Source organism: Macrobrachium rosenbergii, chromosome 47, assembly GCF_040412425.1.
Source record: "Macrobrachium rosenbergii isolate ZJJX-2024 chromosome 47, ASM4041242v1, whole genome shotgun sequence".
In the NCBI taxonomy this organism is placed as follows: Eukaryota; Metazoa; Arthropoda; class Malacostraca; order Decapoda; family Palaemonidae; genus Macrobrachium; species Macrobrachium rosenbergii.
In genome coordinates this window covers 40,044,146-40,057,607 of record NC_089787.1, presented here as the reverse complement: position 1 = coordinate 40,057,607, position 13,462 = coordinate 40,044,146, and the positions used below count along the sequence as shown (strand labels likewise).

At 40.7% G+C, this 13,462-nt stretch overlaps 1 protein-coding gene across 5 annotated transcripts in view; it reads right to left on the bottom strand.

Annotated features, from left to right (window-relative positions):
* Positions 1-13,462, bottom strand: part of LOC136830786 (Krueppel-like factor 8) — a 196,598-nt gene that overhangs the window by 97,151 nt on the left and 85,985 nt on the right. The window contains exon 1 of one of the 5 annotated variants that reach the window (XM_067090703.1): positions 4,239-4,355. The exons of the other annotated variants lie outside the window; for them this stretch is intronic. Within the exon in view, the coding sequence (XP_066946804.1) occupies positions 4,239-4,308 (70 nt within the window). The 5' untranslated portion in view covers positions 4,309-4,355. Of the gene's footprint in view, positions 1-4,238; positions 4,356-13,462 lie in introns of those variants that run through there. 5 annotated transcript variants of the gene reach the window in all.

Below are 13,462 nucleotides of genomic sequence, written 5' to 3'. Positions count from 1 at the left end.
GCACTAGAATTATTCATGAGGACGTGAAAGTTGTACGGCTGTACAGAGAGAGAGAGAGAGAGAGAGAGAGAGAGAGAGAGAGAGAGAGAGAGAGAGAGAGCCAGAGCCCCCTCCCAGCCCTACAGGAGAATTTGACATTTACTGTTACCATCGCGGACCAATATACCTCGCACTCTCACCAATATTTGTGATTATCTGGGCGGTCGTGGGCAATGTATAATTTGCGCATGCCATATGGCCTTCATAGGCCATGTACAATCTGCAGCAATATGGCTTAGACACAATATATACATTATATACAGTAACATTATTTCAGGATGTAAAGCCAAATAAGGATGTACAATAAGCTACTTTTGGGCTATATTATTACACAGATCTAAGCGAAAGTATGATGATGAGGCAAATGGTATAATCTCCGAAAATTGATATGTCCACTCCGTGACCTACAAGGTCAGTTGTCATTTTGTAAATATTTCCTTTTGAGATGAGGTTGCCGCAAGCACTCGATCACACAGGCAATCACATGAGTTTATATAACTGCATCTGGAAATACTCATTTCACTCAATGTCGTTTCTCTTGATCTGACCAGAAAACCATTATATTGGTGTAACAAGCATTCTCCTGTCTGAAAAGGAAATAATACCGCAGATGTCACTCCTTTACACAAGACTAATTCTGAGCGCAGGTTACAGAAAGCTGTTCGAAGAATTAGATTTTTACACACACCCTTTGCCTTCAATTCATTTCGCTTTTGTGTAACCGAAGACATGCACAAAAAAAGCCCCGGATATATCAAGTTTCTTCAGACAACAAACCAATGTCACTGTGAAGCAATATGTCACAATTTTTTCACTTCCACAAAAACCCATTATTATTCCTTTTGCAGTACCAGACCTACAAATTCTTTATAGAGAGGAACCCTCCTTTGGACAAACGGTGTTCACTTTCAAATGAGCATTTTACTGACTCAAGGCTATATGCAGAGGCAAAAAAAAAAAAAAAAAAAAAAAATCAATTCTCTGAAGACAAAAATCTTCTGCAACAGAGGTCCCACAGGAAACTATATAAATTAGTTTTATAAAACGGAATACCTAAAGACTTTAAAGTCATCATTTATAACTGCCTTCATCGAAATATGACAGGTAAAAAGGGAAATCGTGGCAAATACAAACACCTGTGCTTAATGACTAAGCAGCATCGGTTTCACCGAAAATTGTTCTCGGAAATTTCTGTCTTTTGCAGAAATAATCCCAATTTATGACAAGGGCGACGCAGAAGATTCAATAAAAATGCTGTCGTACAATGTGATGCTGAAGATCGAACGGGCAACATTCTTGAGAATTATACTTTACCTTTTTTTTCCTTACCGCCATATTCGGCTATATACTGCGTTATTCTCTCTATCAGCTGTTAACGAACACTTTTTTTCATGAAATACAACGGGAAGCGTACTTCACAAAAGTGACTCTTCTCGACTGTGTATGTATATACGTATGTATGTATATATACTAAAATTAATATTAATATACATATAGTATATATATATATTGATATATATATATATATATATATATATAATTATACACACATATATACATACATAAAATAATATATATATATATATATATATATATATATATATATATATATATAATATATATATATTCTTCTTAGCAATGAATAGTTTACTGTTTTCTTCCCAAAATTTAAACGGCACCTCTGATTCCAAGAAAGAAGTTTTAAGAACTTTATGCTTTTACAGAGAGAGAGAGAGAGAGAGAGAGAGAGAGAGATAATGTCATGAATCTTAAGCCACGAAAAAGCTAGCTTTGTGATCCAAAGCAAATGAAGCAAATGTGACTCATCATCAGAGATAATTGAGTATTTCCTAACAGGAATGACCTTAGCAACCATAATCTTGTTTTTCTTCACTTTCTTCGTAAACACGAGATAGCAAATAGATGATGCTTAATGCCTGATTACAACTCGTAATGGCAGCCATCAGTAATGCATACTTCCTCAGATTTTCCTCTTATCCACGACGGGGGAGAGAGAGAGAGAGAGAGAGAGAGAGAGAGAGAGAGAGAGAGAGAGAGAGAGAATGTCAATCACATCATCTGAAACTATGTAAAAAAGGGCCCTTTATTCTATGGATGCGTTGCAGGAATGTCTTCCTCATCTTATGAAAAAAAAAGAGGGGGGGCCCTCAATTACACCAAAAGACAGCAAAAACGCCAACAGAATACTGGCAGCTCTCTCATCTATCCAACGACGGAGGCCAGAGTCGTTCTCTGCCATCAACTTCCACCCATACACACACACAAAAAAAGAGATAACAAAAAATGACACGCAAACCTACAAAAAATATCTTTAATGACGGTAATACGACACGGAGCCTCGCGTTTGTAATGTGTATGGGGGCCGTCTCCTCACGCGTTCCCGTACGCTGGCAGTCCTTCACGTGATGCAGAAACGGTACCCTTATTGTCAATACTTTCCTATACAGTGAGTTTTCATGCGATGCAGCAGCGGTACCCGAAATACGCTGTCAATTACAAGGTCTAGAGGAAATACAAGACTTTTTGTTTAATCCGCTATTTGTGTTTTTCCATGCATCTCAAACCGTTTTGATATGATGTTTAAAAAGCGTACTTTACCCTTTGAATAAAGTTAAGCTATAACTGGTTTGTTTAAAAAGCTTCCGTTTAAACTCTGCATTGCAATAATGTTATTACAATAAATTTTGAGAACGAGATATATTTTATAGTCTACGGAAATGTTTTACATCTTGAGCCGTAAATCCAAGAAAAAGTCAGATACAAATACTAGATACTTGTGCAATGCAAATAAGGGAGAACAGATATGATGGTCCACAATAGTAACCACAATAGTAATTCTTAAGGCATTGGTTCATTAACTCCCCTTTTGTTACAATATAAAATATGGTTCCAACACATGGCACGAATATGCACAGAAAGCCTACATTCTTGACCTCAAGAACTCGAGCTCTTTGGAGGACTTGCAAAAAATAATGATCTCAACTGCGTTGATGAATAAAAGTAAATTACCTTTAGATTTTTCAGTACTGGCAGAATACGAAGCCAAAATGAATCATAATCTACCAAAAAAAATTTTCTATTTTTTTTCTTTTATTTCTGGATGACAATGAAGTAAGAGACTCGTTCAAGTCTACGGATTCATCGCGTACACTTTCACGACAAAACTGCTACACGGTAGGACAAGACAATGGAAAAACTAAATCAAAGATACATTCTGCTGATCGTCAATTTATAAATCAAAACCCCAAAACAGATTTGCTCCTGTGACGAAACTGTTTTCTTCCAAAGGTCCAAATCTAGACGGTTAGAAAACACATCCAGTGGAAGGCGTCAATGTTTGACATGAAAAAAAAAACGTTACCAAAACACGTTTTTCTGCAGTAATAACGCCATATCTATTTATAAGAAACTTTCCAGTTGTCCTTCACATTTCACATTAGCACTTATTTTCAAAATCCTCAAAATCTAAAAAAAAACAAAAATACTTTTCACGAATATTTCAATATTCCTTCCCCGCGATTTTCAAGTATTCTATACAAAGAGCATGTTTACGTCGCCACTGACACTGGAAAATAAAGATATTCCAAAATGATTAAACACACAGAACAAGTACTACATAATAACCAGCGTAATAAACATAGCGATACGTAATCCAGTCAGTAATATAGCATAACAAACCCGTGAACTCTGCCCAAATACGAAATCTCTCGAGAGTCCGGCTCCGAAACCCAAAATTATGACCCCCTCAACGTCACACGAACACCAATATGTTACCAGACATACTACAAAGCTTCAGTATGTCAAATACGGGTTATGGCACGGAAAACTAATAGAGAGAGAGAGAGAGAGAGAGAGAGAGAGAGAGAGAGAGAGAGAGAGAGAGAGAGAGAGAGAGAGAGACGTGTGCATCCTGTCTCTTCAGATAAGGGCGGCCATAAGAATCAGATAAGATAATCAAATAAGTCTGCGTATAGGTTCCACAACCAGGACGGCTAGTTCGCCCAATGGATGTAAGGGCTATATACGCCCACGCCCATTGCGATAGGCCTACAAGCAAGTAACAACAGTCTCCTCCCCAAAATGCCTTACACACACCATCCACTCACATGTACATATTCTCTCTCTCTCAAGTAACTACCTAGACATAAGCTTTAAAAAATACAAAAAATATACTCCACCAGCTTTCACAGGTCTTATCACAGGATGAACGCCGCAACAGCTCCAAGTGCAAACTGGCGCCAAAGACATTCTACGCCAACAATCCTGGGTACTACTTATCGCCAGGACAGAACACGCAATCAACAGCGCGGACCCATTTTCTTCGGCATCCGGTTTCAGTATTTAAAATATCTTCCAAGAAGCGAGGTTTTCCGGCCACGCCCTCGGGATACAGTCGCGGGTCGCTCGCCGTACGTTTTGCTATGCCCTCTGGAGACCGAAGCGAGTAAAACGAGCTTTGGGAGGGAAATGGGCAAGAGATATTCGGTGTCCTTTGCTGGAAAGGATGTAACTATTTATGGCTAAGGGCTACTTCGGAAAGACCGCGTGAGGACGCATTTTCCTTTTCCAGTGAAAGCCGACAGGATGGAAGGACTGGCATCGAAGGTACAATTAGGTCAAATGCAAAAGGAAAATATGACTCGGAATCATATAATTTCTTATCTATCAACTACGTAATTTACACTGAAGGTTTACAAGCAATTCTTTTCAGCTTCTGATATTCTGGTTTCACGGGCATAATTTCATCTTAGCTGAAACGTTATCAATACCAAGAACAATTTTATTTAGGGATAATTTCAGAATATCTTTAACAATCCCAGTTCTGTATGGATACATTCATACGAAAATCATTATCACGTCTGGGAACACTTGACATTTAAGCTTAGGTTGATTTTTTTTAGAGAGAGGATCTCACGTCAAAAAGCAAAAACCTGTGAGAATGAGATACGAGTAATATGAGATATTCCTGTATCATGACACATGTCTTCGAGGAAGCCACGTTCATGAAAGAGACCTAAATGAATACGAATGTATGAGTGACAGATGACAGTGAAATCATTAAAATGTCAAGCGATGGCACTGTTAAGTCAGTCAACTTTAGTAGACAATAAGGCTAAACTGCACACATTAGAAAAGTCATTAGAAACAATAAGGAATTTGCACTTACAAATGCCAGTTACGAGTTAAGCACGGAAGAAAGTAATTTTTAATGACACAGAGACGAAAATTGAGGAAAACCAAGAAAAGTCCTCTCCCATTTCGACTCTTGTTCCCCCACCCCCAACGACCCAACCCCGCCCCTCTGCATGAGAAGAAAGGTCCTTTGAAAGTCCGAAGAGGAGAAGGAAGGTGGCCGGGTTGGGGAGGAAGAAGGTGGGCAGGTGGGGGAGGAGCAAGGTGGGCAGGTGGGGCAAGGGGAAGAAGGTTAGATACTTACTCAGCGTTATTCAGCACATTGCATTCTACACCCGTCAAATGCGAAAGCGACTCACGGTACTTTGTAAATCTATTCACTTTCATTTTCTCTGACAGTGACAGGAACCGCCTATTGTAAGAGTGAGGCTTCTACTGTAAATACAAGAGTCCACTATGGAACTTCCGATGCAAAAGAAATGTATGAGCATATAACCCAATCACCTCTCTCTCTCTCTCTCTCTCTCTCTCTCTCTCTCTCTCTCTCTCTCTCTCTCTCTCTCTCTCTCAAATGTACTTCAGTCACTAACCAAAATTTGCCTAGAGGGTACGCTATAGAAACAAAATTACTTTCAAAAGAACTTCCCATTTGAATATAATAAGGGCACAAACTTCTCTAAAAGTGGGACAGGTCAACACAGTTTCTTCTATCCTATAAACAGTCAGACTCGCCTGAGATAGGAGGGCAAGGGGGAACTGCAACATTGCCTGTTGGCGGTACAAGTATTCCTACCAACAGAACACCTTCATGCTTACAAATATTGGATTCCAATACGACCTTTTATTTAATCTTTCAATCAACAGAACGACGCAACCTTAGAATTTTTGGGGAATTCAAGGAATTCGATGCAGCTACAGAAACCCTGAACATTTTCGGGAATTCACGATCATGGAATGTTTCTTTTCCGACGTCTGCTACCTGGCTGTACCACAATATCCAGCTGCGATATCATCTCTTCACAACCTGTTTCCTGTTCAAAGTCTCTCCCATCTGAGCGGTCAGGAAATCCCCACCCTTGCGTTTCCGTCACCTTAGAAACCCCCACACGCGAGTTCTTCAGACATTCGATCATGTCTTAAACAGACACGCGTGAAGAGATCAAAAGTACGGTTTGTTTCTGTTTAGAGGGAAGATCAAACGATGGTACCGAAAACTAAGAGTCAGAGGATCATTTTAATTTTAAAAATCCAAAGTTAAAACAAGTACAAGGAATCGAGAGACTTCATCACCAAAGGTTTATTCTTGCAACTGGTATTTTGGACTATCCCTGCATTGCCAGTTAAGACAATGACTTTAAATTCGTAAGTAAAAGGCACGGCTGGGAAATTCTGAACATTGCAACAGGGGAACAGAGAAACTCTTTAAACCTGAAGTCTTACACATTAACTACCTAAGTCATATCAAGGTACAGTATTTGTACTTCGCATTTCTCTTCTGCGTCCCAATTAGGTCAATTAGTTTCTTAATTCAGTAAAACACCATTTTAAAACCCACATCATCAAAACTAGACTTGTTTTAACAGCAATGGGAAGACCTCAAATTGATTCGTATGATACAGTATTCAAATCTGAACATTACACACACACATATATATATATATATATATATATATATATATATATATATATATATATATATATATATATATATAACATACATAGTATTACACACACACACACCTCATGAGGACACCACAACCACCTGCAATAAGAGGAAGTATAGGGCGGGTGGGTGAAGGGAGAATGAGCTGGTGCTGGTGGTATAGTGGACAAGGGAATAGCCAAGGGAATCTTGATGTAGGAAAGGCTTGCGAAGAAGGAAGGCAAGACATCCTCAAGGATGCCTTAAAACTAAGGATGGGTTACTGAGAGAGAGAGAGAGAGAGAGAGAGAGAGAGAGAGAGAGAGAGAGAGAGAGAATAAACAGCTAAACACATATGTGTCAAATCCTTATCATGGTAATGTCATACCATTACTCACACCATGGTCCGTCCATCAGATTCCTAAGGACTGTCCAAGAAGCAAGAAACTTTGACGGCACAAGGCCACAATAACTAAGGCAATTTCGGCTGTAATGCTGTCATTTTCAATCCTCTGAAATTGGCTTAGCAATAAAGCCGAAACCGGTCAGGATTTACAACCCTTTTTCATTCTTCTTTGAGGATTTTAGTTATATAAATCTTCAAAGTATCATATACATACACACACACACACACACACACACACACACACACACACACACATATATATATATATATATATATATATATATATATATATATATGTATGTATGTATATATACATATATATCTGTATATATATATATATATATATATATTATATATATATATATATATATATATATATATATATATATATATATATATATATATATATATATATATATAATGATAATTAACTCTCAAGCTTAAGCCTTAAAATGGAGAACATCAAAGCGTTAAGTTTTTATCTAACGGAGTTTTAGGCAAATTGATGGTCGCACGAAACCTTCAGTGACCCGTCCCTTTTCCAAGCAGGTATTAAGAGCCGCCAAACTTCCAGAAACCCGGCCATTCCAAGGAGGCTGAGGTGACGATAAAACGTCGTTTCCTGTAACTAAAAGATATTCACGACCACGAACAATATACTGCATATCATTACTATTCAATCTATGACTCACGTGGCTAATAGAGGCACAGCCCACGAAAAGGTATTCCTTTGAGATTCAAAAGACACCTTACCTTGGCAAAGAAAGAATACCTCGGTTGAAGAAATATGATCATTATTCTTTTTGGAAATTCGACTGCCTCTTAAGGAAAGGCGAAAGAGCTGGCAATTAATTCAACGGCTCTAGAGGGGCAAAAATAAAGAGAAAAATAATAAATGATAATTATATTTCGAAGACAACCACGCACACCAAATAGGGAAGCATAAACACTATGTAAATGCTACACTGACAGACAGGCTGAAGATGGCAACACTCACAGGCCTTGACCAATATGAGCCCCAGAGGATACAAAAACAATACCTTCCAACAAATGAACATGTGAGCATATATGAGCATACGACTTGGGCCGAGGGTCACAATAAAAAAAAAGGGGAGTGTGACTTCCCAGACCTGTCGCTACGATACCCAGAGGATTTCCTTTTAAACTGGAAATATCGTGATGATCTTACGCCATCATTGACGTCCTGTGTAACCTCGTATAACCTGAAAGATTCATTATACAGCAACGTGATAATTAACAAGTCTAAGTTCATGTGATATATGTACACGGAAAATTTGGACATTTTTTTTTACTACCCACTGAGATGATACACTAAAAAGAGGAGTGATTAAAAAGAGGAGAGAGAATGGGGAACACTGATAAAATAACCTTAAATATTTCACACCAAAGTAAAAAAAAAAAAAAACAGTAGATGTAAGAAAAATCGGAGAATGCAAAACGGTGGAGGAGAAAGCTGTGTGAATGTAGTAGGCCATATTCGGGGCGTCAGCAGGGTGGGGTCGGGAGGCCAGCAGTCTCAGAAGCATCGACGGGCGGTGGCGTCGCTACCCGGAGGGACGGATAGGTGGGGGAGAGGACCAGTGGGACAGGGGGACGGGGAGGTAAGAATAGGACCGTGGCGGAGGGGAAGGGAGCGGTCATCTTGTCCACACCATCTCCACCCGCAGGCAAGCTAAGCACTGTTGCCACATACACCGGGGACTTTATTTACGCTTCTTCATTCCCGTCAGCCGTTTTCCTTTTGTCCCAGGTGATTGCCTATTGTACCCTCAAACTCAATTTAATCCTCACTGCCGGAGAAAAGACGAAAGGCGTCAATGGTTCACAATTAGGAAAGTAAAATGAGGGGGAATACGAGTAACTGGCGACAGGAGAATGACGTCTGATGCAAGGTCTCGCGAAAAAGGGGGTCAATGATATTTCTTTTCGGGAAAAACAACACGTACGCCTGCGCATAACTGCGGGCTATTTACTAATCAATTACATTCCACTTCTAACAGGATTAACTAGAAAAACTTTAAGAAAATTCATAAAAGTGTCATTAATTGCCACAGGATTGGTGATGTGTGTGTGTGTGTGTGTGTGTGTGTGTGTGTGTGTGTGTATATATATATATATATATATATATATATATATATATATATATATATATATATATATATATATATATATATATATATATATAATGTCTATGTATGTATACACACACACACATATATATATATATATATATATGGATGAATACAGTGGTACAGTGTGTACTTTTGTAAATTCTTCTCCAATTCTTGCTAAGAAGACGCAGGAGTGAGGAAAACCCTAAACCCTTCCCCGGACTAAACTTCAAAGAAAGGCAACTTCGGGAGACAGGCGGCGGCAGCAGCACGGACAGACGAACCGACAGACCCCTCCCAGTAGAGGACATCGGTGGACTAACGCTAACGCTAACATTATGTTAATGGTCTGGCCTTCGCAGAATAGGGAGAGAGGGACACCTACCATATATTTTCTAATTTCTGGAGGCCAAAGGTATTATACTTACGCAACAAGGAAGAGATTAAATTGTGCATTGAAGAATGCTGTTTAAAAAAAAAAAGTAATTTAAGATGATTAGAGTCGGGTATATAATTATCTATCCATACACGCATAGCATTAACTGAAACATTCAATATATGTTCAATAAAAGATGTATTAGTGTGTGTGGAAAAACTTAGTCTCACATTAAGTACATACACATCCACGTACATGTACACACATACTCATAGGCCAGTGAGGGTGATTTTTGTGTGGGCGTGTATACCAAGAACATAAAATCTTGTAAAATGCAACTCTTAACCGAATGATAAACAAACACTATTCTACCAAATCATTTAAAAGCTACATAAAAATAGGGTCAGTTACAAGATGTATCAGAATCAAGCAAACTGATGAACCTGTATTGACATTTCAGATCGAGGAGCTAAAATCGCCCATTAACTGAAAATCCACAACTCTACACAAGCGTCCAGCACAAACAAAACTCCAAGTACTGTGGCTTCGGGATCAAAGAACACTGAAGCTGTGACGTCAGCATCAAAGTCACCCTTCTTCAGGTAGGCAGCCTTCCACGGATTAGCACGACACGGGTCAGACGAGTGAATGTACTCGAAGGATCGAAAGCAAAAGGCACCGCATGCCAACGGGTCTTGGGAAGCGGGACGACCCTCCAGAGGTTCCGACAAGATGAGGTGAGGGACGAGGTGAAGCCTGGTCATGAGAAAAGACTACCTCGCATACGACGACAGGCCTCCCTTTTCCCGGGGTCAGGTCAAAGGGAGAATAAGGCGGGATTAAAGACACTAATGAAATCTCGTTACACAATGCAGACAGGTACTGAAATACGAAAACAGTACAGACAGTTTAATTATATTTGTTTTTGGTAAAGTTAAGTTAACGTTGATTAAATTCTGATTGTAATATTATTCAAAATGTAAAATATTAGTACTTTATTTGGACTCATTTATTAACTTTGCAGTAAATCTAAAGAAAAGGGAGAATACGGCGGGATTAACAGCCATAATGATATCTGGTTATACAATGCAGACAGATACTGAAATACAAAAAAAAACAAAAAAAAAAACAGTACAGTTTAATTGTTAGTACCTTATTTTGACTTGTTTATTAACTTTGCAGTAAATCTAAAGAAAAGGGAGAATACGGAGAGATTAACAGCCCTAATGAAATCTCGTTACACAATGTAGATAGATACTAAAAAAAAAAAAAAAAAAAAAAAAACAGTACCGCCAGTTTAATTCTTAGTACTTTTTTTTGACTCGTATATTAACTTTGCAGTAAATTTAACGACCTATCCGACTGTTTTTCATTTTACACGAGAAGATAATCTATGCTAGGACGCCTGCCAGCGTATTTAATGGCATTCGACTAAATTTCTTAAGAACATTTCACATTACAAATCACATTAAAAAATAATGAAAACATTTTTTTCCAGCCAACCAAATCGTGAGCATGGCCTATGAGCAACTGGGTACGACGATGGGGCAAAGGGGGGCGACCACGCTGCAGGAATGGGAATGACTACTGTGGCCTTAGCGTATATGGGCACCGACGATTATGGGGTTGGGGAACAATACAGGAAGGGAAAAGGAGTGGCAGCTGTATGGGGGATGGGAGGAGAGTGGCCAGGTGAATATGGCATAAGATACGCAGGGGGGAACTTTGTGAATATGAAATTAGACAGGAGGGTGAGTGGCAGGTGAATATGGAAAAGGATAAACGGGGAAAGACAGATGAATATGGAATTGTATAGGAAGGGGAGTGGAGGGTGAAAAGGAAATAGGATAGGAGGGGGAGTGGAAGGTGAAAAGGAAATGGGATAGGAGGGGGAGAGGAAGGTGAAAAGGAAATGGGATAGGAGGGGGTAATGGCAGGTGAAAGGGGAGGAAGGTGAAAAGGATGGGATAGGAGGGGAGGAAGGTGAAAAGAAGTGGGATAGGAGGGGAGGAAGGTGAAAAGGAAATGGGATAGGAGGGGGAGTGGAAGGTGAAAAGGAAGTGGGATAGGAGGGGGAGTGGAAGGTGAAAAGGAAATGGGATAGGAGGGGTAATGGCAGGTGAAAAGGAAGTGGGATAGGAGGGGGAGTGGAAGGTGAAAAGGAAGTGGGATAGGAGGGGGAGTGGAAGGTGAAAAGGAAGTGGGATAGGAGGGGAGGAAGGTGAAAAGGAAGTGGGATAGGAGGGGAGGAAGGTGAAAAGGAAGTGGGATAGGAGGGGAGTGGAAGGTGAAAAGGAAGTGGGATAGGAGGGGGTGGGTGAAAAGGAAGTGGGATAGGAGGGGGGAAGGTGAAAAGGAAATGGATAGGAGGGGGAGTGGAAGGTGAAAAGGAAATGGGATAGGAGGGGTAATGGCAGGTGAAAAGGAAGTGGGATAGGAGGGGGAAGGTGAAAAGGAAGTGGGATAGGAGGGGAGTGGAAGGTGAAAAGGAAGTGGGATAGGAGGGGAGTGGAAGGTGAAAAGGGAAATGGGATAGGAGGGGAGGAAGGTGAAAAGGAAGTGGGATAGGAGGGGGAGGAAGGTGAAAAGGAAATGGGATAGGAGGGGTAATGGCAGGTGAAAAGGAAGTGGGATAGGAGGGGGAGTGGAAGGTGAAAAGGAAGTGGGATAGGAGGGGGAGTGGAAGGTGAAAAGGAAGTGGGATAGGAGGGGGAGTGGAAGGTGAAAAGGAAGTGGGATAGGAGGGGGAGTGGAAGGTGAAAGGAAGTGGGAAGTGGAAAGGTGAGGAGGGATAGGGGAGTGGAAGGTGAAAAGGAATGGGATAGGAGGGGCAGGAGGTGAAAAGGAAGTGGAATAGGTGGTGAAAGGAAGTGGGATAGTGGAAAAGGAAGTGGGATAGGAGGGGAGGAAGGTGAAAAGGAAGTGGGATAGGAGGGGTGGAAGGTGAAAAGGAAGTGGAATAGGAGGGGGAGTGGAAGGTGAAAAGGAAGTGGGATAGGAGGGGGAGTGGAAGGTGAAAAGGAAGTGGGATAGGAGGGGGAGTGGAAGGTGAAAAGGAAATGGGATAGGAGGGGTATTGGCAGGTGAAAAGGAAGTGGGATAGGAGGGGGAGTGGAAGGTGAAAAGGGAATGGGATAGGAGGGGGAGTGGAAGGTGAAAAGGAAATGGGATAGGAGGGGGAGAGGAGGGTGAATAGGGAATGGGATAGGATTGTTATTGGCAGGTGAAAAGGAAATGAGATAGGAGGGGGAGTGGACGGTGAAAGGGAAATGAGATAGGAGGGGGAGTGGACGGTGAAAAGGAAATGAGATAGGAGGGGGAGTGGACAGTGAAAAGGAAATGAGATAGGATGGGGAGTGGATGGTGAAAAGGAAATGAGATAGGAGGGGGAGTGGATAGTGAAAAGGAAATGGGATAGGAGGGGAGAGGAGGGTGAATAGGGAATGGGATAGGAGGGTTATTGGCAGGTGAAAAGGAAATGAGATAGGAGGGGGAGTGGAGGGTGAAAAGGAAATGAGATAGGAGGGGGAGTGGACGGTGAAAAGGAAATGAGATAGGAGGGGGAGTGGACGGTGAAAAGGAAATGGGATAGGAGGGGGAGAGGAGGGTGAATAGGGAATGGGATAGGAGGGTTATTGGCAGGTGAAAAGGAAATGAGATAGGAGGGGGAGTGGAGGGTGAAAAGGAAATGGGATAGGAGAGGGAGTGGAGGG